Source organism: Numenius arquata, chromosome 1, assembly GCF_964106895.1.
Source record: "Numenius arquata chromosome 1, bNumArq3.hap1.1, whole genome shotgun sequence".
Classification (NCBI taxonomy): domain Eukaryota; kingdom Metazoa; phylum Chordata; class Aves; order Charadriiformes; family Scolopacidae; genus Numenius; species Numenius arquata.
Genome location: NC_133576.1, coordinates 10,102,090 through 10,128,713, shown reverse-complemented (window position 1 = coordinate 10,128,713; position 26,624 = coordinate 10,102,090). Strand labels below are relative to the sequence as shown.

General features: G+C 51.6%; 3 protein-coding genes across 4 annotated transcripts; 2 read left to right on the top strand and 1 right to left on the bottom strand.

Annotated features, from left to right (window-relative positions):
- P3H3 (prolyl 3-hydroxylase 3) lies at positions 1 to 10,988 on the top strand. Its single transcript, XM_074144334.1, has 15 exons — positions 1 to 420; positions 646 to 798; positions 1,514 to 1,706; positions 1,834 to 1,965; positions 2,886 to 3,019; positions 3,311 to 3,400; positions 3,727 to 3,779; positions 3,992 to 4,050; positions 5,209 to 5,333; positions 5,434 to 5,529; positions 6,528 to 6,678; positions 6,852 to 6,969; positions 9,371 to 9,446; positions 9,860 to 10,000; positions 10,294 to 10,988. The coding sequence occupies exons 1-15, from the start codon at positions 1 to 3 to the stop codon at positions 10,501 to 10,503; spliced, it is 2,151 nt and encodes a 716-aa protein (XP_074000435.1). The 3' UTR covers positions 10,504 to 10,988.
- Positions 10,989 to 17,168: 6,180 nt separating this feature from the next.
- GNB3 (G protein subunit beta 3) lies at positions 17,169 to 22,182 on the top strand. The gene is made up of 9 exons (XM_074160122.1): positions 17,169 to 17,225; positions 17,803 to 17,841; positions 18,013 to 18,119; positions 18,231 to 18,294; positions 18,411 to 18,573; positions 18,675 to 18,741; positions 19,682 to 19,883; positions 21,035 to 21,251; positions 22,076 to 22,182. Exons 1-9 carry the CDS (start codon positions 17,169 to 17,171, stop codon positions 22,180 to 22,182), a joined length of 1,023 nt encoding a protein of 340 aa, XP_074016223.1.
- A 1,486-nt stretch (positions 22,183 to 23,668) lies between these two features.
- Positions 23,669 to 26,595, bottom strand: CDCA3 (cell division cycle associated 3). 2 transcript variants are annotated; one of them, XM_074160145.1, is made up of 5 exons: positions 26,451 to 26,595; positions 26,219 to 26,348; positions 25,893 to 26,141; positions 24,475 to 24,599; positions 23,669 to 24,077 (listed from the first exon to the last, which is right to left on the bottom strand). In XM_074160145.1, exons 1-5 carry the CDS (start codon positions 26,562 to 26,564, stop codon positions 23,937 to 23,939), a joined length of 759 nt encoding a protein of 252 aa, XP_074016246.1. In that variant the 5' UTR covers positions 26,565 to 26,595; the 3' UTR covers positions 23,669 to 23,936. The 2 variants fall into 2 exon arrangements, with proteins under 2 accessions (XP_074016246.1, XP_074016256.1); XM_074160155.1 differs by lacking the exon at positions 25,893 to 26,141 and having other exon boundaries at positions 23,937 to 24,077; positions 24,475 to 24,596; positions 26,451 to 26,564.
- Between the last annotated feature and the right edge of the window lie 29 nt (positions 26,596 to 26,624).

The window sequence follows — 26,624 nt, the reverse complement described above, 5'->3', positions numbered from 1 at the left end:
ATGGCCTCCCTCCGCTGCCTCTGCCTCCTCCTCGCCACCGCCACCGCCGCCACGTCGCCGGGCCGGCTGGTCCCCTACGACCTGCTGTACGCCGACGGGGTACGGGCCTACTTCGCCCGGGACTGGGGGCGGGCGGCCGAGCTGCTGCAACGCGCCCTCCACAGCTACGCGGGGCTGCGGGCGGCCCGCCGCGCCTGCCGCGCCGCCTGCCGCCGGGAAGCGGCTTTCCTCGGCGGGCCGGCGGCGGAGCCCTGGGAGGCCGCCCTCTTCGGCCGGGTGCTGCAGCGGGCCGACTGCCTGCAGCACTGCCTGGGGCGCCGGCTGGGCGCCGCGCCCTCCGCCCACCGGGCCAGCCCCACCATCCGCCGGGACTTCGAGCAGAGGGAGCCCTACAACTACCTGCAGGTGGCCTTCTTCCAGGTGGGGACCGCCCCAGGGGTGGGCTCCTCACAGCGGGGTGGGAGTCGTTCTGTCTCGCGAGGGTGGCTGTCTGCAGAGCTGGGGGGGGGGGGGGCATCGGCCGGCTGAGGAGGCTCGCCAGCCCGGGAGAGGGGCACAGGAACCTTGTGGGTGACCCCAGGGAGCGGCTGGGGTGAGGGGTGAAGAGGGGGCAGTGTGACAGGCGCTGCTGCCTTCTCTCCGCAGCTGAAGAAGCTGGATCAGGCCGTGTCCGCCGCCCACACCTTCTTCGTGGCTAATCCCCAGCACCTCCAAATGCGGGAGGACATCGAGAAGTACCGGCGTATGTCAGGGGTGAAGTCGGACAACTTCCGGGACCTGGAGGCCACGCCGCACTGGGTGAGGGTTCCATGCAGAGCCAGGCGTCAGCAGCTCTTACCCCTTCCTAGGGACTGGTCTGGGACCCTGATTTGTTCCCACAAAAGGGCCATGGCTTGAGACAGGGGCCCCGTACACAGAACGATTTAGGCTGGAAGGGACCTTTAAAGATTACCTAGCCCAACCCCCTGCCATAAGCAGGGACATCTTTCACTAGACCAAGTTGCCAAGAGGCCCGTCCAACTTGACTTTGAACGCTTCCAGTGATGGGGCATCCAGACCTTCTCTGGGCAGCCTGCTCCAGTGTCTCACCACCCTCATCGTAACAAATGTCTTCCTTATCTCCAATCTAAATCTACCCTCTTTCAGTTTAAAACTGTTGTCCCTTGTCCTGTCACTACAGGCCTTGGTCAAAAGTCTCGCTCAGTCTTTCTTACAAGCCCCTTTTATCTTTGAAAGTCTGCAAGAAGGCCTCCCTGAAGCCTTCTCTTCAGGGTGAAGACAAACCATTGCAAGTGTGACACAGATACTTTCTGGTGACACTTATGACAGGCTGCAGGGCCTTTGAGAAGTATATTTGGCTTAAGTCCAGAAGATTTGCTGTCACTGCCTGGTGGGCTGTGCATGATCAGGCAGGCCCCTAGATGTCACCACTACCCTGTGAGTGACTGGAAGTGTCAGAGCATCCTTTGGTTGTCACCCACACTGATGAGGGACCTGGATCTATCCTTCACAGGAAGCATATGAGGCTGGGGTGCAGCACTACAATGCAGATGAGTACCTGCAGGCTGTGGCCAGGCTGGAGGAGTCACTCAGAGAGGCGCTGTCGGCACTGGAAGAATGTCGTGCCCTGTGTGAAGGGCCTTGGGAGGATGAAGATGACGAGGAGGAGGAGGAGATGCAACCTGGCCTGTATGAAGCCATTGCAGGTAGCGTTAGAGGCACAGAGGTTTGGGTAGGAAAGCCGTACTCCCCACACTGGACATGCCCCATTTCCTAGCATTCCTGTCTGGAAGAATTGTGGGCTACTGCCTTTCTTGCCTCTCTCTCTTGCAGCCCATTATGTTCAGGTTTTGAAGTGCAGACAGCAGTGCGTCCTTGAAATTGCCACAAAGCCGGGGCGGATTTCTGCCACGGAAGATTTCATACCCTCTCATCTTGATTTACTGCAGTTTGCCTATGATCAAGGTGAGTAGAGCCACAACCCCGTGGGTTATGCTGTGGCACCCCTAAGCTTGCACTTTGCCTCTGGACCTGGAGGGCAGCATGTCACGGGGAGAACCGGCAGACTGACCTGAGCTCTACCTCTGTCTTCCCCTTTCTGCCCCCCCAACTGTTCCCAGAACCTCTCTTCTCTTGCTTAAGCCTGTGTGCACCTTGGGAGAGGTCCCGCTCACTTGTGGTCCACTTCAGTCTTCTTGTACAGCTTCTGTAATGTGTGGCTGTTCCCACTTCTTTTATCCAGCAATCTCCGTTTCAAGTCCTTGCTCCAACTATCTGCTGTGTATTTTGTACCCTCCTTTTCAGTACCTGGCTCCAGATGAGGGCCCCCACTTCCTATCTAGAGCATGTGCATGTATCTCATTTCAATAGTGGTTGACTCCTGACTCAGCCCTGCCTGTCCTCACTGACCTGACGGCCTGTTGTGAAAGTGGTCGTCCTGTCAGTCACTTTCACAGGTCCCTCAGCTCTTCTCTTGGATACCTCTGCTCCTTCCCACACTGACCCAGCTGTCTCTGGGCTCCTCTGTCACACCATTGGTAAAACTTGTATCTCAAAGAAGCCTCCAGACCCCTCATCACGTCTATTGGCTGAGGGAGGTGGGACTGTCTTTCTTCCAAATATATACTTGCTCTCTCGCTGTCTCCTGTGAACAAGCCCCCAATGAATATTGAAAGTTGGCCCATTCTTTACTGGGCTCATTCCCTGTATTCTCTGCCCATTGTTGGGTAGAGGCCCAACTAGGCAGGGCTTGATGTGTACTCAGTGTAAGGCCTTCTGCTGCTGGATCTTGACCAGGGCATTGGGTGCTGCTGGCCTATACATATTTGCTGCTGACATCAAATCTTTCAGAGACATATTTTTGTTCTGTTCTATCCCTGCCCAAGTTGGGAACCAGGCACTGGCTGCTGAATGTGCTGCTTCCTACTTACTCTTCTATCCCACGGATGAGCCAATGTTGGAGAAAATGAAACAGTATCTCACAGAATTGGGAGAGGACACAGCTGTCTCAGCCAGAGAGGTAGTTACAACCCCAGGTCTGTACTGCTTGGCCCTCCCCCGTCCCATATGATGGGATCACAGTCGAGGAGACAAAAAGGGAAATGTGTTTCATGGCAGATGTGCACCAAGCCCATCTCCAGAAGAAAATGGAGCCTGAGTTTACTTACAGTCTGTATCAGGCAAGGTCCCTTCAGGACAGAACCGGGCTTTCATAGTGCACAGCAGTGTGTTGGGGCAGGTTTCTGCCCTGGACACGGATAGTGTTATCTTTCATGGGGTGATTGTGTGACAGCCTCTTTGCTTCCTTTAGAGTATTCAACATTATGTGCAGAGATCTTTGATGGAGAAGAAGTTGATTTATTATGCAGTGGAGCATCTAGGAGGAACTTTTAATGACCCTGTAAGTAACAGTATCATCTTAACCTTCCTACTGTGATTTCACCAAGACAGTTGCCAGAACTCACTTCAGTAGCACATGATCCAGAAAGGATCATATGCTGATGAGAAGGATCCCCAGGTCCTTATGAGGACTGCTCCAGGACTGAACTTAGTTTCAAACTGGTGCTGTAACCATATGCTTTAGCTCAATCTGGCTGTCATCAGAAGCAGGCCAGAACCATTGGTCTGATACTCACTGGAGAAGCAGAACAAGGGACTGGTGGTTTGATGTGATCCAGTGTGGGAGAAGTTTGTTGTTTACTGAACCGTCTGCATTTGTTCCTCCAGGATCTTTGGACTCCAGATGAACTGATTCCTGAAAACCTAAAGGAAAAATACAGGTAAGGTTGGCCAAGTTGACTAGGACTGAAATACAAGTGTTGGAAGTAGAGAATGGGGTTGGACTGGCAGGGGTGGTACAAGGAGCAGTAATACCTACTGAGGAATGTGCAAAACGGGAACATGAAGGATGTGAAATGCTACCACAGAGGAGGGTTAGGCATAGCTCTGTGTACTGACAGCCCTGGTCTCTGTTTTTTCGCTTCCTCCCGAGAGAGGATCAGGAGAAGCAAAAGCAGGAAACGCTGGATATGGAAGAGAGTGAGAAGAGGGGTGAGTAAAAGAGCTTGAAGAAGGACTTGGATGCAGTCAACCAGGCTAAGTGCTGTCTTTTCTTCCATCCTCAGACATTTGAATGCTAGCGTAGATGCAGACTGACTGGAATGGCTCGGCAAGTCTTCTCACTGTTTCTTTCTCCCTCTTTGATGCATGTATAATCTTGCAAAATCTCACTGCATACATCCCTGGGATGGGAACTCAAAGAGCACTGTGGCTGGAGAAGCTGAGAGCAGTGGTGCCTGAATACGTGACAAGCCTGTGGACATGCAGATCCCTGTTCAGTGTGGCTGGAGTGTCTACACCAAACCTGGTTCAACTCCACCAGCCTGACTTCAAACAACATTGTTCTGAAGGGGACAAGGAGAGATGGGGGGAAATGGAAACCGGAAGCACACTATTTGGCTTGGGCAAGTCTTTCCCTGAAAAACACAAGTCCAAATGGTTTGTGGCTGAATGCTGTAGACTGCAGTGCAGACTCCTGTGTTCTTGCTGGTTCTCTCTTCTTATTTGTGGACACACAGCCTCATGCAGGGCTCTGTCCTGGAGTCTTTGCTTGAAGTGACCCCAAGCGGTTCTCTGCTGTGATTCATGGGAGAGCAGATCAATCTAAGGGCTTGAGTGCCGTGGCATTCCTGACCATCCAGAGGTCAGAAGGGAGTGAAAAAAAGGCCAAAGATCAAAAGATCAGATCACCAAACTAATACCCATTGCTTCTCTTTGGGGCTGAAGAAAGTAGAAAGATTCACCGGAGATAATTCTGGGATAAGATGTGTGATTGAAAGGAGGGTTGATGGAGGTGTTTACCTGCTTCTTTTCTCCAGAGCCTCACCCCAGTAGCCTGGACCTGTTCTGCTGCTGTGATCCACAACTTTCCCCAGCTCCCTGCTGCTCTCCCAGCAAGCCCCAAGTTTCTGCTGGCTCCTGAAGCACTCGCTGTAGGCCAGCTTCCCCAGCTGATGCTCTGGTTCCCCTGAAGCATGTGAGGGGTGCAAGTGGCCCAGGTCTGCGAGGAACGGGCACTTCTGGGGAACTGTCCTGTCTTCTCAGAGAATGTATGGTGTCTCTCCACTTCCTTATCCAGGCTGGGGGTTGGTGTCTGAGGGCTTCTTGTCCAAAGCTTGCTCATGCCTATCTGTACTTGCTTCTCAGCAGGTCCTTTGCCTTTTGAGGGTATTGCTGTCACGATGGATTCCCGTCGGATGAATGGAACCCAGAGGGTTGTGTTTGACAGAGTGCTGACGGAGTCTGAGTGTAAGGACCTTCTCCGGTTGACAAAGGTGAGGCCTGGGTCTTGTAGGAGCTTGTAGGAGCTCCTGTATGTTTCCATGGAGGAGAGATGGCAACCTAATGTGTGTCATGTGTATCATTCTATTCCAGGCAGCAGGAGAAGCAGGGGATGGCTACCGGACAAGACGGTCTCCTCACACCCCACATGAGAGATTTGAAGGGTTAACTGTTTTGAAGGCCATGCAGGTAAGTGTGCAGTCTTACTCTGTGAGTCTGCCACCTCCTTGATTGTCCAGAAAGAGTGTTTGCCACCTGAGCACTTTTCTCTGTGAAGTGCACTCTGGATGGTGTCATGGGTGTGTTATCTTCCTCACAAGCACATGTGTGGTCTCCCCTGACCCTCTTCTTCCACAATCACATTGGGGCACTTTGTACATGGAGGGCTTGACAAATGCTTTCTCTCCTTTGAGACAGTTTCAGGAATGCTACTTGTCCCCATACAGTAGTCTTACAGACATGCTTAGCTTAGAATTGGAGAATAAATTAAGGTGGAAGGAGACTCTGGAGATCTCTAGTCTGACTCCCTGCATGCAGCACGGCTAATTCCAAAGCTAGGTGAGATCCCTCAAGGCTTTGCGCAGGCAAGTCCTGAACATCTCCAAGGGTGGAGATTCCCCAGCCTCTCCAGACACCTGTTTCAGTGCTGTGCCACTCTCAGGAGGATGAAATTTTTCTTTATATCTAGCCAAAATTTCCCTTGCTGCAGCTTTTGCCTGTTGTCTCTTGTCTTTTCAGTGTGTCCCTCTGAGAAGAAACTGTCTCCATCTTCTCTATAACCCCTTTTAGGTGGAAGGAGACTGTAGTTAGATCCTCCTTTGGCCTTCTCTTCTCTAGGCTGAAGAAACCCAGCCCTTGCAGCCTCTGTTTCTATGTCATGTGCTCCAACACCCCTGCCATCTTAAGACCCTTCTCTGAGGACTCACTCCAGTTTGCTAGTGTCCCTTGTGTACTGGGGGACACAAAATGATGCTGCATTTCGGATGTGGCTTCTTGTGCTGAATGGAAAGAATTACTGTGCTGTACAGGTGTGCTCCTGACTTGTATTTACATGAGGAAACATGTTCTTTTCTTACATGTGTGACCAGAGCACTTTACACAGGTCTCTTCTTCTGTACTGTGTACGTGTACCATTTCTGAGTGTCTGTCTATGTAAGTATTCTAACAGGTCTGTTTTTCGCTTGTAGCTGGCCCAGAATGGGGACGTGGACTGGAGAGATGCCAAATTGCTTCTGCAGGCCAGTGAGAAATCACGAAAAATCATAGAGTCCTATTTTACTCCTGACAAGAAACTCCATTTCTCATTCACACATCTTGTGTGCCGCACGGCTGTAGATGGTAAAGAATCTTTCACCCTGTTAGTCCCTGTCTCCCAGAGAGTCTTCTCAGTCCCAGCTGTGTGCTCTCAGGGGACTCTCTTCCCTTTACTCTCACCGTGCCCCTTTCCGTCTGCCTTGTTCTTTCTTGGATCTGAAAATGCCCATATTCTTTTTTGTAATTTCCCTTTTCAGGGGAACAGGAAGGTCGCATGGATCTTAGTCATCCTGTCCATGCTGATAATTGTCTTTTGGATCCTGAGGGGCAAGAGTGCTGGAGAGAACCGCCTGCCTACGTGTACAGGGACTACAGGTAAGAGAAGAAGGGGGCCTGCATTACATCATGTGGGGATCAGAACATCTCCCCGGCCCCATCAGAGGATGAGCTCAGCTTATAGAAACCAGGTGATGGGTTGTTGGCTCAAAGCCAGCCAGGACTGTAGCGTCAGGCAGAAGGCTGCATCGGTGGCTTCAGAGTGAGGTGTGAAACACCTTCCCTAGGTCTGGGAAGAAGATCTGCCATTTCTCCCTCCTCACAGCCAGCATTAATGGAGAGCAGAACAAGGCTGGGAGGCTGCACAGACTAGAACCATGATACCAAATTGTTGTCTAATGGGTACTACAGTCCACTGCCGGTCCTTATGACAGTCGGTTTCTTCTAATCAAGTTCTGTCTTTCACAGTCTTCTGTGCATTACAGGAGAGGGAGAGCCAAGCTCCTTGGATTTCCTTTGTTTGAGACTATTCTCTCTGTTCAACTCTCAAGATTCACTGCCAATACTTTGTGTTGGGTTTTTCCATTTTATGTGAGAGGGTTTTTTTCCAGCCTATGGCAGATTTTGTTACTCTTCTGTGAAAGAACCTGAAATATATTTTAGTGACACTGTGGCATGCTGCAGCCAAATGAGGTCAGTTGACTACAGTTGATTCCTCCTATTTATCATCCCATCCCTGGGCATCTGGAAATCTTATTTGCCTTTTTTTGAGTGGTAGCTGTACCCAAAGCGAAATCTTCTCTGAGCAGCCTGTAGTAAGGATGTGGGACTTACAGGGAATTCCAGTATCATTGAGTCCCTTTCCCTTCTGATACAGATGTTGACGTGGTATAGTCAGATTGTAAAGTTACCAGGCTCTGTCATGTAACAGGTTAGATCTCTGTCCCTCCTGTGGGAAAGCTGTCCTGTCACCTCACTCCTCCCCGGGCTTCTCTCACTTCTACTTGAATATATGTTAAAATATCTTCCTGGGATCTATGCCACTGAATTACTTCCAGGAGTATTCCTGTCCTCTTGCAGAGTGAATTGTGATTGACCAACCAACTCACAAGAGCTGAGCTCTTCCAGTGTCCTTTTGAAACAGGTCCCTGTGCTCCAAACTTCCTGGATCTCTTCTGTGTATTTGTGCGAGGGTCATTAATGAAATTATTGAACAAGATTGGGGCCAGGGGTCCAAGAGTCCCGGTGATCCTCCTCCAGGCGAACAGTGCTCCTTTGGGTGGCAGTGGTGCACTAGTCACTGTGTAATGTTCACGTGCTCTTCACCTTCTCTGTGTTCATTAGTAATTTCTCTAGTGGCACCGTTCTGAGTACTTTTACCAGAGTCCAAACTGCTGAGATCGAGCACATTGTCTTTTCCTGGCAAATCAACTGCTTTGTCAAAGATTGTGTGGCTAGCCCGATCTGCTTTTAGTATACCCGTGTTACATTTTAAGACTGTTTTCCATTTACCTCTTGACCTTTAATTATCTGTCTCCTCAGAAATGGAATCTGAAGCCCTACAGACTACTGAGGTCAGGCTAGCAAGCCTGTTTATGCTTCAACCATTATCCCTATCCTCCTGCCCCTTTGTGCATGTGAGAGCTATCCTTGCTTCTCTCCAGTCATGTTACCACCCTGACTTCACAGTTTTATTAAAAACTCTATGGCAGAAGAGCTATAACTTCCTGGGTCTCAGGGCTGGTAATCCTCTCACTGTCATCGTGTCCTTAATGTTGTACTTCAGCAGCCACAGTGTTGATTTCTTTTTCTTTTTCCAAGTCCCATTAACGAGCCTCTCTTGTTCATCTGACGTTTTCTATCAGCGTAATTGAATACTAAGAGGAATGCAAGTAGTTCATGGTCCATTCTTTCACCTAGTTGACTGTTGTCTCACCTGCAGTGCACAGTGGCCTCACTACTTCTCTTTTTATCTAACATTAGTAAAGAAATTTCTTAATCTAATTTTCTTTTTCTGCATGCACTAAGCTTCTTTTTCACCATTCTTACATGACCCTAAAATTCCTTGACTCTTGAGACATGGCTTGCTTTGCTGATCAGTCTCCTCTTCCAGGCTTTGGCTTATTTCCAGCGTTAAAACATAACGTCATGCCAGGTCAGAACTAAAAGTCCATCTAGCCCAGGGTGTTGTCACAACAGTGCCACAGATGCATGCTGTAGAGGATTAAAAAACAAAACAAAACAAAGCAGGACAAGCGTGTAGAACTGACTCCCTGGCATACTCTCCTAGCCTCCTGTGGCTTGCAGCTCAGGCCCTCCCCTGAGTTAGGCACTGCTGTATTTAACACCCCCAGATGGATTCTCCTGTTAACTGGTCTGGTCGCTTTTTGAAGCTGTGGTATCGTTCAGGTGCCACAGCCTGCTGTGGCAAGGAGTGTGGGGAAGCACCTGGGAGGAATGAGCTTCACCGTCCATATGTCCTCTTTCTTTTTGTCCACAGTGGCATTCTCTACCTCAATGATGACTTCCAAGGTGGGGGCCTTTTCTTCACTGAAATGGACACTGTGACTGTCACAGTAAGTCTGGGACCAGCCAGAAGAAGGAGGGAGGACTGAGGGTGGGACTTAGTCTGGGCAGAAGGAAATTAGTTGGTTATTGGAGCCCAACGCTCCTAAAAGAATCCAGTGCTGGTGCTGGGGCAGATTCAAATTGGGACAGCTAAAGGCAAATTGAGGCAAATCTCAGACAGAGGAGAGGTTTAACTCCTTTCTAGCTGAGATGTTCCAGGCTCTTGCAGTCTGTGGGTGTCTGTGACGTAGGTTGTCCCTCTGGTTCTCCCTTACCATCCCCAATGTCTACCTTGCTCATACATTGGCAGTGGATGCCTGGTGTTCCATGTTCCCAGCAGCACAGTTACCTCTCCACAATGACCTTATACCCCAGAGGAGAGGGCTGCTGGCTTCATTGTCTCTTCTGTCTCTCCTGTCAGGCTGAGGTGCATCCTAAGTGTGGGAGGCTGGTAGCCTTCAGCTCTGGCAAGGAGAACCCCCACGGCGTGTGGGCAGTGAGCCGCGGCAGGCGCTGCGCCATTGCTCTCTGGTACACACACTCCCAGGAGCACGCTGAGCAGGTAAAGGACCGTGCTGGAGAAACGGATAAGAGTACCTCCGAGTTAGATCAAATCCCTCTGAGGAGCGGCTTGTGGTCTTTCTCAGGGGGCATGGCCTAGTGCAGCAGCTGGGGGTTGTCCTCTGACAAGGTGCCTGGTAGGGGGGCCAGCCTGTGATGGGTTCCGCAAGCGAGAATGGGCTCTGGGAGGGTTGGATGGATGTGGCAAAGACAAGATGTGTCTTGTCAGCCCCTGTGAGCAGGATGAAGACCCTAGCAGTGAGGGGTTCACATCATCTCTGTCTGTGGCTGCAGGAGCGGGTGAAGGCAGAGGAGCTGATGGAGCGGAGGGCTATGGAGCAAGACCAGCCTGATGAAGAAGAACGTCAGGCTGAGCACAGTGGCAGATCCTCCTCAGAGCTTCCCGTTTCCAGCAGCGGAGCCAGGCCTACGAGCCGGAGACACAAGCCTGGCTCAGACAGGACGCAGCAACCCAAGGAGCTGCGGGCCAGAGATGAGTTCTGAGTACACAGGGCCGCAGGGGCAGGGCTGGCACACACTGTGGCCTGGCAGGTCTTGGTAGCACCGGGACCACAGAGGTCTGGAGAAGTGTATTAGCATGCTAAAGACGTAGTGATGGGGAGGGATGCAGCTTTCTTCTCTGTGACATCCCAGCAGCTGAAAAATGGTAGCAGGGACATTAAAGTCCCTGACATATTAAAGTCAGTGACACCAGGAACTTTCTTCACTTCCTCACCAACATGTTTGTATTCCTCAGAAGTAAAAAAGCAGGGTGTCCTCAGTGCCAGCTTCTTGGTCATCCAGGATGAAATCCAAGAGGGGGGGAGGAGCCTGGGGTCTTTCAGCAAGGGCTGTGCAACATTCAGGAACTCAAAGCAGAAGCCTGTGAATTTCCTAGGCACCTGCAAACTCCAGAAACTCACAATTGGTCTGAGAGGGAAGGTGAGGGGCTGTGAACATATGGAATAAAAGCAAAGTGCTGGACACAGATGTTGGTGGGAGCTCGAGTCTGTACACCAGGAGGGAGACATGCACACTCGTTGCCGATGGAAATTTAATTAACAAATGGTAGAAGGAGATTGAGCCCTGGGTGAAAGAAAACAAAGTATTTGTCCAGCTGCCAGCTACTTCCGATAAGGGAGAGCAAGAGAGAAAGTCAGCTCTGCCATGACTAACCCCTGGGAAGGGTGGGGAGTGCCTTTAAGAAAAAGCAGTGCACGCTCACGTTTCCTTGCAGCAAGACCTTTCTTGCTTTCCTTTTTTTTTTTTTTCTGCTCCATGCACCAAATTGCCCCTGAAAGCACAAGAGATATTTTGTTTATCATTTTCCACCCTGATAGAAAGACAATCTGCTGTCACTGCCCAGGGATTAGTGTCCCGAGATGGGATTATATTGTAGCCAAACAGGAATTGAATGGGGTGGATGTGGAGTATCAAAAAGAGCAGTGACCCTTTTCCTGGGAAGCACTAGAGCCAAAGATCAACCTGTGGTTGTGGCAGACACAGGCCTTGATGAGAGTTGTGCTTGGAGACCCCAACTACAGCTCAGATGGAAGAAATCCGTAGGGCCAGTGGTGTAAGAGGTGAGTGGGTGATCCCCTCATCGCTGTTGACACAGTGGCCCTGCTCCATGGAAAGGGAAGTCTTTCCTCAGTCTAAATCCAGGCACTTCCTTAACATGCAAGCTTGGGAAACCTGCATTGGCAACCCTTTTTCCCTCCCGTCCTCCCCAGGGTCACAGGAAAAAGACAATTTGATGTGTGCATTTCAAATTCCCTCTCCCTGGCACCTGGAGGTCCATTGCACCCTGGCACTCACACGTCCATCCCAATGATTTATGTGGGGCACTGGATGGTTCCTGCACATCCTGACGAGGATGTGTTGGGGGGTGAGGGGCCAGTGTCCACATCTCTGGCTTGCTTTGCCCAAAGGTGGCTTGGGTGATTAGACTGATGGCCTCCTGACGTCAGATGAGATCCGTTAAAAGGTATTTATCTCGGGCTTGGGCCAAAGCCGCGGGAGAGATTAGAAGAGATTGAGGCCAAGATAATCCCCTCGCAGCATCCCACTAAAGTGGCTGCCAAAAGGCATGCCACCAAGTCTTGCCACCCCTGGTCTCTCTGCCCAGTTCTGTTTTCCCCATGCAGACCCCAGTTTGCTGCCCGGAGACGGTGTGACCCTAGCCCTTAGCGTGGTTTTTCCCTTGGCGGGGACACCATGGGTGGCAGCATCCCTCTTCCCACCCTGCCCAGGACACAAATGGCACACTGTTACTGGGAAAACGGGAATTCCTGTGGACGGTGAGGTGCAGCAAGCCCTGCCCCAGTGACTGATAATCCTAGCCTGTTCTGGCTAATCTTCACTTTATTAGTTTGTTGCTGGTTTAAACAGAGGGAGTCAAATCCGCCTGTGATGGTTTCTTTCCCTTCAGGAGCAGTGTGCTACTCTCTCTTTTCACCCCTCCCCATCCACCTGCTTTGCATTACGTCCCAATCCGATTTCCCCAAGTCTCTGGTGTCTGATTTAATTTGCCTGACGCCGCTCCTGGATTCAGCCCTCCCCCAACCCCTCCCGTCCACAGCCTTCCAGCTCCCCATGGGGAGATCAGTCCTGGGAGAGGCTGAGGAGCAGAGAGGGAGCAAAGGACTCGCTGGGTGGACAGGCAGGACTGACTGGAGACCGCACAGGGGCGAGGGGTTTCTGGCCGGCGGGGAGCCATTCTCAGCAGAGGAGGCAGGCCGTGAAGGTCCCACCCCCAGGGAGGACTGCAACCCACCTCGCTCTACAGATCCCGGTAAGGATGCTGCCTTGTTGTGATGCCCGAGGTCACCTTGATGAGCCTGGCACTTAGGACACTGGGTTTCTTGGTGTGATGCTGTGGGGAGGTTTTGTACGTGGGCTGATCCCATCTGAGGATGTGGGATGGGGGAATGATCATGGTGGAGAAGGAGTTGCGGTTAGCGCTGAGATGTCTTTATGACGATGAAGGGCTTTGCACAGGATGGAGTTGCTTGTTCTGCCCTTGGCAGGTAAATCTCACCAATTTCCAGAGTGGAACAGGAGGGTAGCACCTCCTCTGAGGGACCTTGCACTCACCACCCATATACAGTCCTGCACTCCCTGTGCACACCTCTTTGCAGCTGGCTGCTTTTCTGGATGGAGAAGGAGCCCTCAGAAACCAAGGAGCAGAGCAGGGTAATTTTACCCTGGCCTTTGATCTCCACCACAGGAGAGGGGGATCATCTCTGTATCCGGCTCTGCAAGGAGCCCAGGGTCACCAGGGCGAGCAAGTAAGGCCATCCAGGGATTACACAGAGAGCCAGGGATGCTGCCTATTAATACTCCGTCCTCCCTCCTGCACCTTTCCCTTTTCTATTTACAGCCCTCTCCCAGGACCCCACTGAGGGACCGCTCCCTACACAGTGTGGGGGAAGCTACCCAGAGGATGGGAAATAAGGGGGTTCACCTCCCCTTTCTTCCCACCCATCACTTGCTCCCCGATCCCCACAAGAGAGTGATGCTCGGTATGACAGCCCCTGGGGTGCAGGCTGGGCCCCCACCATGGAGTGGTGCAGGGGACATATAGCCACTGACCTGAAAAGTCATGGCGTGGCAGCAAAAGGCAGAAGGTGGGTGATTCTAGAACCCCCTCAGCCTCATGCCACAGTAGAGGCATTTGTTCTGCTACAAGCAGACACTCAAGGGCTGAGGATGGGTCAGGTTGCCCACAGACAGGAGTGCTACAGCAGATGCCTCCAGCAAGTTTGTCAGAAAAGGCAGGAGGGGAAAGAACTGTCATGTTGGAGAGCAGAAGAAATGAAACGTGGTTCCAAAAATCCAAGAACTGTGAACTGGATGAACACAGCTAAGGCAGAGCTGAGAAGAGGGCTGGCATGAGCTGACTAAGTCCAAGCTCTGTTTGGCTGTGCTGTGCTCTTCGGTGATGCTTGTAGGAGGCACAACTCTGGACCAGTCCTGGTGCCAAGGTCCTCCTGTCAGTAGCTCTTTTGCAATGGTGGTGGTGAATTGCTTTTTCAAAGGTACCTAAGGACTTGGTTTCCTCTACTGCTTAGCATCCACCTTAAAGATCCCTTACTTCCAGAAAGCACTGAGCGTGCACCATTTAGAAGCCTTTCCCATTAAAACCAAGCTGGGCAGCTACCACGAGCAGCCGTGAGCTGATCCGTGGATCCACAGATCCACAAGAAATGTGCAGATCCCGCTGGTCACGGCAGGAACGTGCCTTGGCCAGACTCCCAGCTCCATTCCCCTTTCTTCTGTTCTTCCCCAATTTGTTTCCTCCATTTCCTGTCCTAAATTTACATGACCATGACAAGCTGCTCTTTTGCACACCTGCTGTGGTCCTCCTGGGAGGCAGCTGCACTCCGCTGGGGACCAGGTAACTCACTCTCCACAAATTGCACTCGGATGTGATGGGTGGAGGCAACAGGCGAAGCTGGAGCTATTATTATCGCTCGTCTGTGGCACTTTGTCCTTCTGAGGCTGAGAACAATTCCCAACCTCATTTAGAGTGTTCTCTCAAAGGGTTTTAAAGGTTCGGACAGAGTCCTGAGCCTGAGCTGCACCTTCTCTATATTTAGTCCTTTTTATCCGTCCTCAATGTCGTGCCCCTACCCTTTGGTCTGCCCACCGGCTCCAAAAGCCCCTCGTCTGGTTCTGCAATGTCACAGAGCAGGTGCCTGTGAACTGGTGCTCCCATGCTGGTGCCAGAGTTGAGAAGGAAACGCCTGGGGAAGGGAAAAGATTGGTAAAAAAGCAGGAGCGGTGCAAGGAAGACTGGGGATGCGATGGGCAATGAGGAGGACGCGTGTGGCCAGCTTCACCTGGGGCAGGAATTGGGAGGAAGAGAGAACGAGGCTCCCATCTCCATGCAGGTCTGAGTGGGCAAAACCAGAAGTCCACAAAGACAGATTAGGGCAGGTGGATGGACGATGATCTCAGGTGGCCAAAGGTGTGCGAAATAACAGACCGGAGAGCCTGGGGACCAAGCAGAGGACACTGGAAGGACAGAGTCAGACTGAAGAGGTAAGGGAGCAGGGAAACGTAATCCAATGTTTAGGGTTGCTGGAAGGGAGGTAGGATCAGTCCTGTGGAGAACTGAGAAAGGGGAAGATGTGGACCACAATGGTAGGGCTGGTCTCCATAGGGTGGCTGGAAGTTCAGGTTTGCCACTTGGTGTGCTGGTAGGCAGTGACTAGAGCTGGACATGGTCTCCACAGCTTGACTGTACACTGAAGCTGAGAGGAAAATGCCACAAGATAAGGAGGATGTGCAACCTCCTACTGAAAGCTTCAAGGCTTTCCCCACCATCTTTCCATCCTGTCAGTTAGCTGAGAGAAGGTGTGGGGTTCCCAACGCCTTCCCAAAGGAGGAGAAGGGCATGCAGGTGGGCTTTCATGGTCACCATCACTCAACCTGGTGCAGTTATGAATCCTTGCTGGGAAGAACAGCCTCATCACTGTTCTGTTAAAATGAGAGAAAAAACCAACAGTGGAAAGGGCCCAGGTCAGGTGCTGGTCTTTCCCCATCCTTCAGCCAGGAAAGCCACAGAGACATTCAGTGGACGGGGATTCTGAGGGGAAATCCAAAGAGCTCTATGAAGCAGTGACCAAAGGTGGGACTTGGGAGCTATCTGCATGTGCTTGCTCATAGCAAGAGAGCACCGCAGTGTGGAAGGACCCAGAGCCCCATTGGCTGGAAGAAATGATGCCTTCAGGCAACAGGCCAGAAGGGGATGGAGGCGATGTGACCAACAGGGACTAGGAGAAATTCTGCAGGTGCTGCTGTAGTGTTTCTTGGTCTTGGGGCAAAGTTCTAATGATGAACAACACCTGGAGCGCATCTGGATACTCACACCTACCCAGGAGAACGATTGAAGCAATTAAAGACCAGATTTGTCTACAAGAGTGGGAGATGCTAGAATCACTGGTGAAGTTTTAAGTGCACGTAACAAGAAAGAGAGAACAAAACAGAGATGCTGTGTAATCACATGGTGCACCTGCATCTTGAATATGGATTACAGTTCTGGTTCACTGCTCCCTCTGCAACAACATATCATCTATATGCTGTAAACAACTCAAAAGGGCTCGGAGAACAACAGAGCTAATAGGATGTAACAGCTTACATGGAAGGAATGACTAAGTGGGCTCCGCAGTCTGGAAAAGAGATGGATGAAGATGGATATGACAAAGATCTATAAAATACCAGATGATGCTGAGGTGAATAGAAAATAGTTATTTGCTGATTCTTCCAACTCAAAAGCTAAGGACCACCAAGTGGAACTAGTGCCATTGTAACAGAACTGGGGATTCTGCAGAGCCTGCCGCTAAGCTGTGGAAGTCGTCACCATGGGGCACTGAGGACGCTAAACTTTGGCATGGGCACAAAAATTGTGTGGACAAATGCATAGAAGAAAAGTCCATCGAGGATTTGCATACAGTAATGCTGCCTCTAGCTTTGGACATCAATGAAAATCTGGGACTAGGAAAATAGGACAAATACCACTATCTGCTTATGTTACTCTTAGATCCTTCCCTAGGCATTCACCTATTTTTAATTTTTTATTTTTTGGATGGGAAACTATAAGGGAACCCTGACAGAGCACCTCAGCCCCCAGATTTCCTTGATGGTCAAAGAGCTGGTGGGCACTGCCTGATGATGCTTTCCCTAGGACAAATAATAGGAAATAGCCACTGGGCTCCTCCCATCAAGTTTCCTCCTCCTGGAACTGAGATGGACAGCTTGGCCACGGACAGGGACAACCTGATGGAGAGGACCCAGGACTTGGTAGGGCTTGGAATGGAGAGGTTAAAAATAAAGCGGTGAGGGAACGAGTGTGGCCAGAACCTCAGCAAGAGGCTCTGGAGGTCTTCAGATTCCCAGTGTACATGTAAGCAGGATACAAGACCAAACGGACCTTTGATCAGGCTCACTACGATCTTCCCAAATGCTAAGGGCCTTGACTAGATACAGCACAACATTACCAAGCATTCAGCCAGGAAACAGTTGCTCAGCCTTCATTAGAGATGCCTACATTTGCATAACCGAGCAGCCATATTCTGCCTTTCTACCTTACACCTTTCTCCTTTGATTTGTTTCCCCAGAATCAAGGCTGCCCCACGTGGAGGAGCCACCCCTAGGTCAGAAAGATGGGGGAAATGGAGCAGATGAAGCAGGAGGCTGAGCAGCTGAAGAAGCAAATTGCGGTAATGCTGGCAGCAGCCATGAAACTGCTGAGGGGTGCCTACCCCCCGCTCCCCGTGTCCAAGTTCTCCTCCTCAGTTACAACTTGGAGTTGAACTTTCTCCATCTAGATCCTTGGAGCCCTCTGCAGTTCCGCACAGCCCTTTAATGGACATCTTCATAGCATGGGGGGGGGGGGGGTGATGGGGAGGGGAAGGGAGAGAAGAGGGGACAGTATAATGGTGAGAAGGAAGTGGCCACCGGCATTGTGTCTGCAGGGGCCCAAAGAGTGTAGTGTGTCCCCAGGACCTCCTCTGTCTGGGAGGCAGCTGATGTTCTGCCAGGCGGGATGATTCATGGAAAGGGTGTTGCATGGGGAACTGGATGCTGAGCAGCTTTTGCCTCACCTTCCTGATGTCTGACTGGTGCCGAGGTGCCCTAGTCACAGACCAAGATCCCCCTGTGCTGGCCACAATCCAAGCCCGGCAAAGCCACAGTTTCTACTTCTAGCAGCCCCCAGGGTATGCCCCAGAATTTCACTTGCTGTTACCTTCATCACACGGCTTTTTTCCATCTTATCTGCTCCTGTCTCTTCTCCAGGATGCCCGGAAAGCCTGCGCAGACACAACACTTGCTCAGGTAAGGGACAGGGCTGGCTGGGCAGGTGAGTGTGTGGTGTGGTCAGCTAGCACCACTCCAAGGGGGACTCTCTCCAGTTGGGAAGCAGAGTTAGGAGGCAGAAATGTGGGGAGCAGTAAATCTCCTGCCAGTCCAAGACTAAGTCTTTCTCTCCCCACACTCTTTCCTCAGATTGTATCTGGAGTGGAGGTTGTTGGCCGCATCCAGATGCGGACCCGAAGGACCCTGCGTGGGCACCTGGCCAAGATCTACGCCATGCACTGGTCCACGGACTCCAAGTGAGAGAGGTGCAGCTGACCTGCCGGGTGCAGGGCAGCTCGTGGGCGTGAAGGGCAAAAAGGCTCTGATGGGAAGAGAGCTACTAACGCGGTCTTGTTCCTCTCTCACAGACTTCTGGTCAGTGCCTCACAAGATGGGAAACTGATTGTGTGGGACACATACACAACTAACAAGGTAGGAGTCAGGTGGCTGCAGGAAGCCAGGATGCTGGAGTGGGTCCCCGCAGAGCTGCTGCCCTTGCCCTCCTCTCTCTGCTGCCAGAGACCCGACACGGTTTCTTGTCCTCCCAGGTTCATGCCATCCCTTTGCGTTCTTCCTGGGTCATGACCTGTGCCTATGCCCCCTCAGGCAATTTTGTGGCCTGTGGGGGCCTTGACAACATGTGCTCCATCTACAACCTCAAGACTCGTGAAGGCAACGTCAAAGTGAGCAGGGAGCTCTCAGCCCATACAGGTGTGCGTGCCACCTGCCTGCAACCTGGGTGCTCTCTGCTTCCAAGCCTCAGTCTTCTAACCCTGCCCCGTTTCTCATATTTGCTTGTTCCCACCTCCCAGGTTACCTCTCCTGCTGCCGATTTCTTGATGACAACAATATTGTGACTAGCTCTGGGGATACCACATGGTGAGTGTTATCTTCTGCATCCCAGTGGCATGATCTCTGGCTCTCAGAGGCACAGCACACGTCAGCAAGTGAAGTCCTTTTGCTCTGCAGCAAACCACTACCTAAGGACAAATAGGTTCTACATGGGGAGGCCACACAGAGCACCTTAGGAAGCCAGATCCCTTCCTCCTCCCTTGGCAGAACGGGTGCTTCTTTTCCCAATTGAGGTCAGGTCAAGATGTAGGTCTGCTGGTGAAACAGTAGGGACCATGTCAGCTCTCACAAAGGACAGTGTCATTTATCGCAGGACAGAAAACATTGTAAATTTATGTGGAGCTCACATACACACCCCACTTCTCAAGTCTTTCCCATTGTGTAAGGGACACCTGCAAAGCCAGTGCCTGGATCCTTTGGTTCCTGGCTCTCAGGTCTCGCCGTGGGGTGACTCTGAGCAATGCTGAGTCTTTATTCATTCCCACCCCATCCCAACACTTGCTTTGGAAGAACCCTTGACCCAGGATGAGTCAGGATGTGGTATTTCCACCAGAAGTCAAGGTTACACAGGGGTTGTTTGCCTGGCTGTAACGTGGGATCCCAGTGAACATGGCCCGTGCATCCTACAAGCGTGGATACAGCAGACCTTTTTCAGCCGTTTGCTTGTGGGTCCCTCTTACCTCCCCTCAGTATTCCCTACAGCTGTTGCAGTTATGGGAATACGGTCAAACCTCACACACCCCCAGCTTTAGTCTAGTGCTGCTTTGGCAAAGGTATGACCAGCAACAGCTGTGAAGGTATCTCCTGTTGTATAGAGCTGACTCCAGCGATACTTTCGCCCATTTTCCCGTGCTGTAGCCAAGCCCATGGCTTGCCTCCTTTTCTTTGCAAGTGGGACAGCTCTTCAGCCCAGCTGTAGGTCTGGTCTGCCTGGGTTGGCTCTGAGAAGTTCTCTCCTCTCCTGCAGCGCGCTCTGGGACATTGAGACAGGGCAGCAGAAGACTGTGTTCCTAGGACACACCGGAGACTGTATGAGCTTGGCCGTTTCCCCAGACTTCAAACTCTTCATCTCTGGGGCTTGCGATGCTACTGCCAAACTGTGGGACGTGCGGGAGGGCACCTGCCGTCAGACCTTCTCAGGGCACGAGTCTGATATCAACGCCATCTGCGTATGTATGCTGCCTGCGTGGTGGGGAGGCAAGGAAAGCAGAGGGTGGATCAACTCTGAAACAAGGTCTTGGGACAAGGTTGAAAGAAGCTGTCACAGTCACGTGGGGAACAAGGGTCTCAAGAGATCTTGGCCCCATGATCCAACCTGAAGCAGGGAGGGCCTGAGTTCACTGAATTTTGGAGGCTGGCTCTTCCCGGGCACCGTGGCACCAAAGCACCTAGGTCTGACTCAAAGCACTGCTTGGACTCGGCAATTGCACTGTGGTCTGCGGAGCTCAGCACCCTAACACAGGTGCTGGTGCAGCTTTACTCATAGCAGCTGCTGGGAACTATGGCTCAGGCATGCTCCAGGAGCCCTGGCGCAAGACACAAGTGAGGCAGCAGGAATACCTAGCTCAGCTGAGGGTCTTGGTCAGCTTCAGACAGCAGAGGTGGGAACTTGGGATCATAGGGAGATCTTCTGAAGATGAAATCTTCACAGGAGGCAGCACAGACATTTGGGGGCCAGAGGCAAGGATTCAAACCGGAACCCTAGAGGTGGCAGGACAAGAAACGTGCCAGTTTAGTCCCGTGTGGCTAACCAAATGAGCTTGCCAGCTTCCTGCAATGTCCATTGCTTGAACCACTCTCCACTGACTTCAATTAGCACAGCTTTTCTCACCTGTCCCATGGCTACACCGCCAGCTGTATGGCTTTCTGCCTTTCCTGCCCCTGAGGAGCTCTTTTTTGCTTCTCAGGGCAAGGACACAGAAAAGGGGTGTGGATGAGAAGGTTGGAGTATGAGGGTCAAAGAGGAAGGCTCTTGTAGTTCTGAATCATGCCAGACCCCATCTAGGGGATAATGGGTGGACACTTGTCAAACCCCAAAATAACAGCTGAAGTTAAAGAGACAATAATCCTTCCTCAAGCACTGGGATGTCTTGCAATAGCTCTAGCCCCTAGGTCATTTGCTTTCTTGAGGTGAAAGGGGTTTACTAGGTCTTAGGAGAGAGAAGCATCAGTGTTCCCCTTCAGATTCAACTTTTATGATCCAGTGTCTTGTCCTACAGGGTTTTCCTACCTGCATGGCTTCCTGGTGGCTAGCAGAGAGGTGAAGAGTTGTAGAAATCTGCAAGGCCTGATTAAAATCTGGTGTGTGTTCCCCCCTCAGTTCTTCCCTAATGGTGAAGCCATCTGCACCGGGTCAGATGATGCCACCTGCCGTCTCTTTGACCTACGGGCAGACCAGGAGCTTATAGTGTACTCTCATGAGAGCATCATCTGCGGAATCACATCAGTCGCCTTCTCCCGCAGTGGGCGCCTCTTGCTTGCTGGATATGATGACTTCAACTGCAACATCTGGGACTCCCTGAAAGCAGAGCGTGTGGGTGAGTGGCTCCTGGAGGTCCCTCTGTCATTTCCTGCAAGGTCTTCTGTCACTACCAAGGCAAGGAAAATGCCTTTATTTTTTCTAAAAGGGACACATCCTATGCTGACTGAAACCCATCAAAGTCTCCTCACACTTAAGGAGTACACCATAACTAGTACAACTCTCTTTGTGTAGAACTACTGGGTTTAATGTTAAGGAAGTCAAGCCTTTAAACAACACTATTTCAAGGGGGAAAGGAGCATTAAGGTTCCTATTGGCTAAAACTGCTCATAAGCACCAGTAGCATTTTGTACTTTCTTCTAGACTCTGCCATTTGCCAGTTCCAGCTACTTACAGTGCCACATCGTGGCCAGGCACCAAGCTAAGCATGGATCTGAGCTTCCATCCAACATCTTTGGTTACCCTATCATGCTCATACACAGAATTCACCAAAGTGCCATTTTTCTTCAGTTGTGGCCCCTAGCCTCCAAAAATTTATAATGCGCCCACCAACAGAATTGCCATTTCTCAGCCTTATCAAGGACGCCACCCTTTCTTAGTCCTACCTTCACTCCAGGGTGAAAGCAGTTGTATGAGGATTCAACTAGCCAGATCTTTCCAAGGACGTTGTTCTTTGGCCAGTCCCATGGGTGGTGGTTGTATGCCAGGCACAAATGTTCTGCTGCATGTTTGTTCTCATCAGCCATGTACTGATTGTAACACGTTGTGCAGGAACAGGGTTGTAGGTACACAGCCTACGATGTGTGCCCTCAGCGTGGTCAACCCCTTCATCCCTCCCAGGCCCCACTTCTTTTCCTGACCTCTCGTCTTTTCCCCCCCCAGGAATCCTTTCTGGCCATGACAACAGAGTGAGCTGCCTGGGGGTGACGGCAGATGGCATGGCCGTTGCCACTGGCTCCTGGGACAGCTTCCTCAAGATTTGGAACTGAGGACGGCAACAGAGAGGGAAAGATCAGCGGAAGCATGGCCCACAGCCTGAGCCCATGCAAAGAGCATCCTCAGTTGAGCACAACAGAAACGCCTACCTACCACTCCCGCTTGTCTCTAGACACAGGTCACTTGTAGGGGTCTCCCGGAGTGAAAGGGAAAGGGGAGGTCGGGGAGGGGGAGCTGGGGAGCAGGAGCACACACACTGGCCCTTCTCTCCACCCCTAAACAGGCCCAGCAGCTTCCAGCCTCATGCAGGCTTGAAGACCTGCAAAGCACTGCTCATTACGTCTCAGGACTTTACAGTACAGTTCAGACACCCTGCGTCATGCCCACATTGACACCCACCCTTCGGAGGACCTCTCACCCACCGCATCTGATCCAGACTTAAGTTCTGCCCCTGATTTCACTCCACCCAGCTTCTCTGCGCAGCTGTCCTGTATCCCTGCAGACAGCTTCAGAGATGTGCTGGGTTTGAGATTTCTATCATGTAACCTCAAACAAAAAAAAAACTAAAGTAAATTGGGCTTATTTTCCATTGGGAAAGACTTAGCTCAAGTCTTATCTATGCATAAATGAGGGAAAGGTAGCCCTCAGACCTGCCAGAATACCAGGGAATATTTATTCTTATTTATTGTCTGCTTCTTGCTGTTCCTTCTCTTTTTGCCTCACTCCTGTGTTGTATGGTGACCCTGTTTACCAGTAGCCATCAGTCCCTGTTTTCAAGTCTGTTATAGATCCTCATAACCCCGGCAAATAAAGCAAGCTCACATAAGCACTGCAGGCTCTGTTCTTTCCAGCATTGCAATGAGCTACTGCAAACCTGACTCTCCTCCTGTGAATAGCGCCTGCTGACCCCATCCAGAGAACATCATCTCACCTACAGGTCCCCAGAGGAGGGAGTTCCTCACCTGTTTGAGTCAAGAAGAGACTGTTAGCCCCAAGGCTTGCTGCCCTAGAGTTGGGATAGAGCTACAAATGCATCCTTGCAAACCTTGGAGCTTTGGACGCAATTACAGGACACAGCCATTATGTTCAGCCCCTATTCTTTGTCTTTTAGCAGCCTCCTGGGGTGCCAAGGCTCTGCTATAGGGTTGGAGGTCAACAAAGTTTAGTGACCTATCAACAGAAGGTAAAGATATTAACGCACCATACTATCTCATCCTATTTTGCGTCTCATCCTCATGCCAGACCCTTGCAATAGGCTACAGTCCTTTCTATACATTAGTCTCAGGCCAGCATAGGTGCAGCAGAACTCCAGGAACTACACTGGATCCATCACTCTCCTACAGAGCTGCAGCTTCCCAGCCCACTCTGTACTACAGAGGTTCAAGGTCAGCTCTGTGGTGGCACATTACAGGCAGGGGACAGAGCTGAGTTTTAGAGCTAATGGAAGGTTGAACTAGTTGTTCCCAAATCATTGTCCCAAAGGAAATATTGCACTAGGCAAGGAGGGGACTCCTACTGTCTTATCAGGACACAGTCAGCAAAGGTTTAATACAAATTTATTCGCTACAGATAAGAACTCTACATACAGCAAGTCAATACAGCTGATATACAACAGCAGAGCCAAAGTCTGTACTGTACATAAAAACATCCAAATGGAGAGAGTGTGCTCCTTCCCCTTTCCCCAACAGGGAGAGGCGAGAAGAATGACCACAAGTCCAGAGTTTCAGTTTATTGCAGGATTTCTCACCCCTAGAAGACTCTCAAAACATAGAGGCAAATTACAGCAAGATCTTCAAAAAGGAAGTATTTAGTTCTCCACAAAAGGACACTGCTGGTTCTCTTTGTTCAAGTTACTCCAAGCACAGTTCCCAGATTTGAGGCTCCTGCTTAGATCCACTATCACTTCCTTCTTCTCCCCAATGTTCTCTCCCAACACATGTCTCTTGCCCTAGAGAAATAAAAAAAACAAACATAAAGGGTAAAAGACAAGTTAATTGAGAGTTCGTTAATTCTCATTGGAACATATAGCCCATTTTCAGGCCACTCAGCTTTGGCTCTGTTGTGACAACATCTAAGAGTGATGGACTTCTTTCTACAGCCTGAAGAGAAGGAATGCATTGAAATGGGCAATAGCATGGTAAGGCCAAAGATACAGACATTGAGCAAGACTTGGACGCATCTCGGGACAAAAATGACCCACAGAAAAATACTTATGAAATCACACTATGCTCTACAGGCCTAGGAGGCCACAGTTCCAAACTGGGGGGCTACAAAATACAGCACTGAAAGATTTGTGGTTTTTTCAGCCCATTCTCCCTCCCACAGTACAACTCAATAAGCTTTACCTGGCGAGGGGCGGGAGCACCAGGGGAATTATCATCTTGTAGGATGCTGAGGGGAGAGCGGCCAGTTCCACCAGATGTTGCCATGATTTTGTTGTTGGTCTTGCGTCTTATGGGCTTGCTCCCTACTACCGGAAGGAAACACATCAGCGTGTCACAATGAGGGTAGAGGGCCCTGGATTTTAAACATCTCCTGGCCTTTATGATCTATCATCTTGCTTGCCTGCACAGCAAAGACTGTTACCCAAGGAATTCCAGGTAAAGGGATCACAAGAAGGTTGAAGTTGGAAGGTACCTCTGGAAGTCATCTGGTCCAAACCCCCTGCTCCAGCAGGGCCACCTAGAGCCCGTTGCCCAGGACCACAGCCAGACAGCTTTTGAATACCTTTAAGAATGGAGACTCTATAACCTTTCTGGGTAACCTGCTCTATTGCTTGGTGATTCTCAGTGGAAAAAAAGGTGTTTCCTGATGTTAAGATGAAGTCTCCTGTGTTCCAGTTTGTGCCTGTTGCCTCTGGTCACCCACTGGGCACCACTGAAAAGACTCTGGCTCTCCCTTCCTTACACTCTTCCTTCAGGTATTTATACATACTAATAGGATGCCCCTGAGCCTTCTCTTCTCCAGACTGAAGGGTTCCAGCTCTCAGCCTCTCCTCGTAGGAGATGCGCAGCACAGTTTTCTGAAGCACTGTCTACGTTAATGTTTAGTACCACTGAATGTTCAGTTCAGATGTTCAGTACCACTCACTCAGAGCACTTCTATGTGCTTCCCGCCCTTGCTCCCTAGCTCTTCCCAAGGAAAACCTCCAAGGTCCCACCAAATAGGCCTCCACAAGTACAAGCCTGTCTCAGAGAGGGGAAGAGCTGACATTTACCTCTTGATTTTGACTACCAATTGAAAGTGTAATTTTTCCAACTCTGGACAGAAAACAGTCTGAATCCTAGAATGGCTTAGGTTGGAAGGGACCTTAAAAATTGGAACATAAAGTTCCAACCCCCTGCCATGGGCAGGGACACCAACCACTAGTCCAGGTTGCTTAAAGCCACATCCAGCCTGGCCTTGAACGCTTCCAGGGACGGAGCATCCACAACTTCTCTGGGCAACCTGTTCCAGTGCCTCACCACCCTCATAATGAAAGGTTTCTTCCAGATATTTCATCTGGATCTCCCCTCTTTCAGTTTGAAGCCATTACCCCTCGTCCTATTGCTACATGCCCTTGTAAAAAGTACCCTCTCCAGCTTTCTTATAGCCTTATACCTGTGATAAAAGAACAGTTCCCAAAGGGGCTTCCCATCTGCCAGGGCCAGGTCTCTGCAGGGAAGCGAGCCTGGAGAAGGCACACACACACACACACACCACGGGGTGTTGCTGTCGGGCTCGGGGAGCCTCCAGTGCCTTAACCCCCAGACAAAGCACTTACCCGATGAGAAGCCAGGCCCGGCAATGCGGGCTGACCGAGCCGGGGCCGCGCCGGGAGAGGGCGAGGGCGAGGGAAGCCTCTCCGCTTCTTCCCCCGAGGCAACGGCTGGAAGCGGGGAGCCCCGCCGGGCCGGCTCCTCCTCCGCCGCCGCCACCTCCTCGGGGGGGCGGGTCGCTGCCGACGGCTCCGGGGAAGCGGCCTCATCCCCGAAGGCCTCGCTGAGCTGCTTCACCAGGCGATCCACGCTGTCTGCCGGGGATGAGGGGAAGGAGGACGGGGTGAGACGCCGGGCCGGGCAGCCCGCCCCCCCCTACGGCCTCACTCACCACTCGAGACGGCTCTCATGGGCGTGCGGGAGATGCCGGGCGTGGGCGACCGCGGGTCCCAGTCCTGGCTGGTACCCACCGCCGGCTCAGCGGGGCCGGGCTGCGGGCTGTCCACCGGGGAGCTCACCACCTGCGGGAGGGAGAGAGCAAGGCGTAACGGCGGCGATCCCAGCCGGAGCCACCGTGGCCGGGAGGCGGCCAGCGGGAGGGAAGGGGGGCGGTGTGCGCCCACCTCGATAGGCGTCCGCAAGATGCCGACGCTGGGGGAGCGGGGGTCGCGGACGTGCGCCAGGTGCTTGTTGCGGGGAGCGGTGGGGGTAGCCGGGACGCTGCCGGAGACCCCCATGGCGGCGGACACCCAGCCGCACTGCTCCCCCCGCCCCGCCCGCTGACCGCGATTCAAATC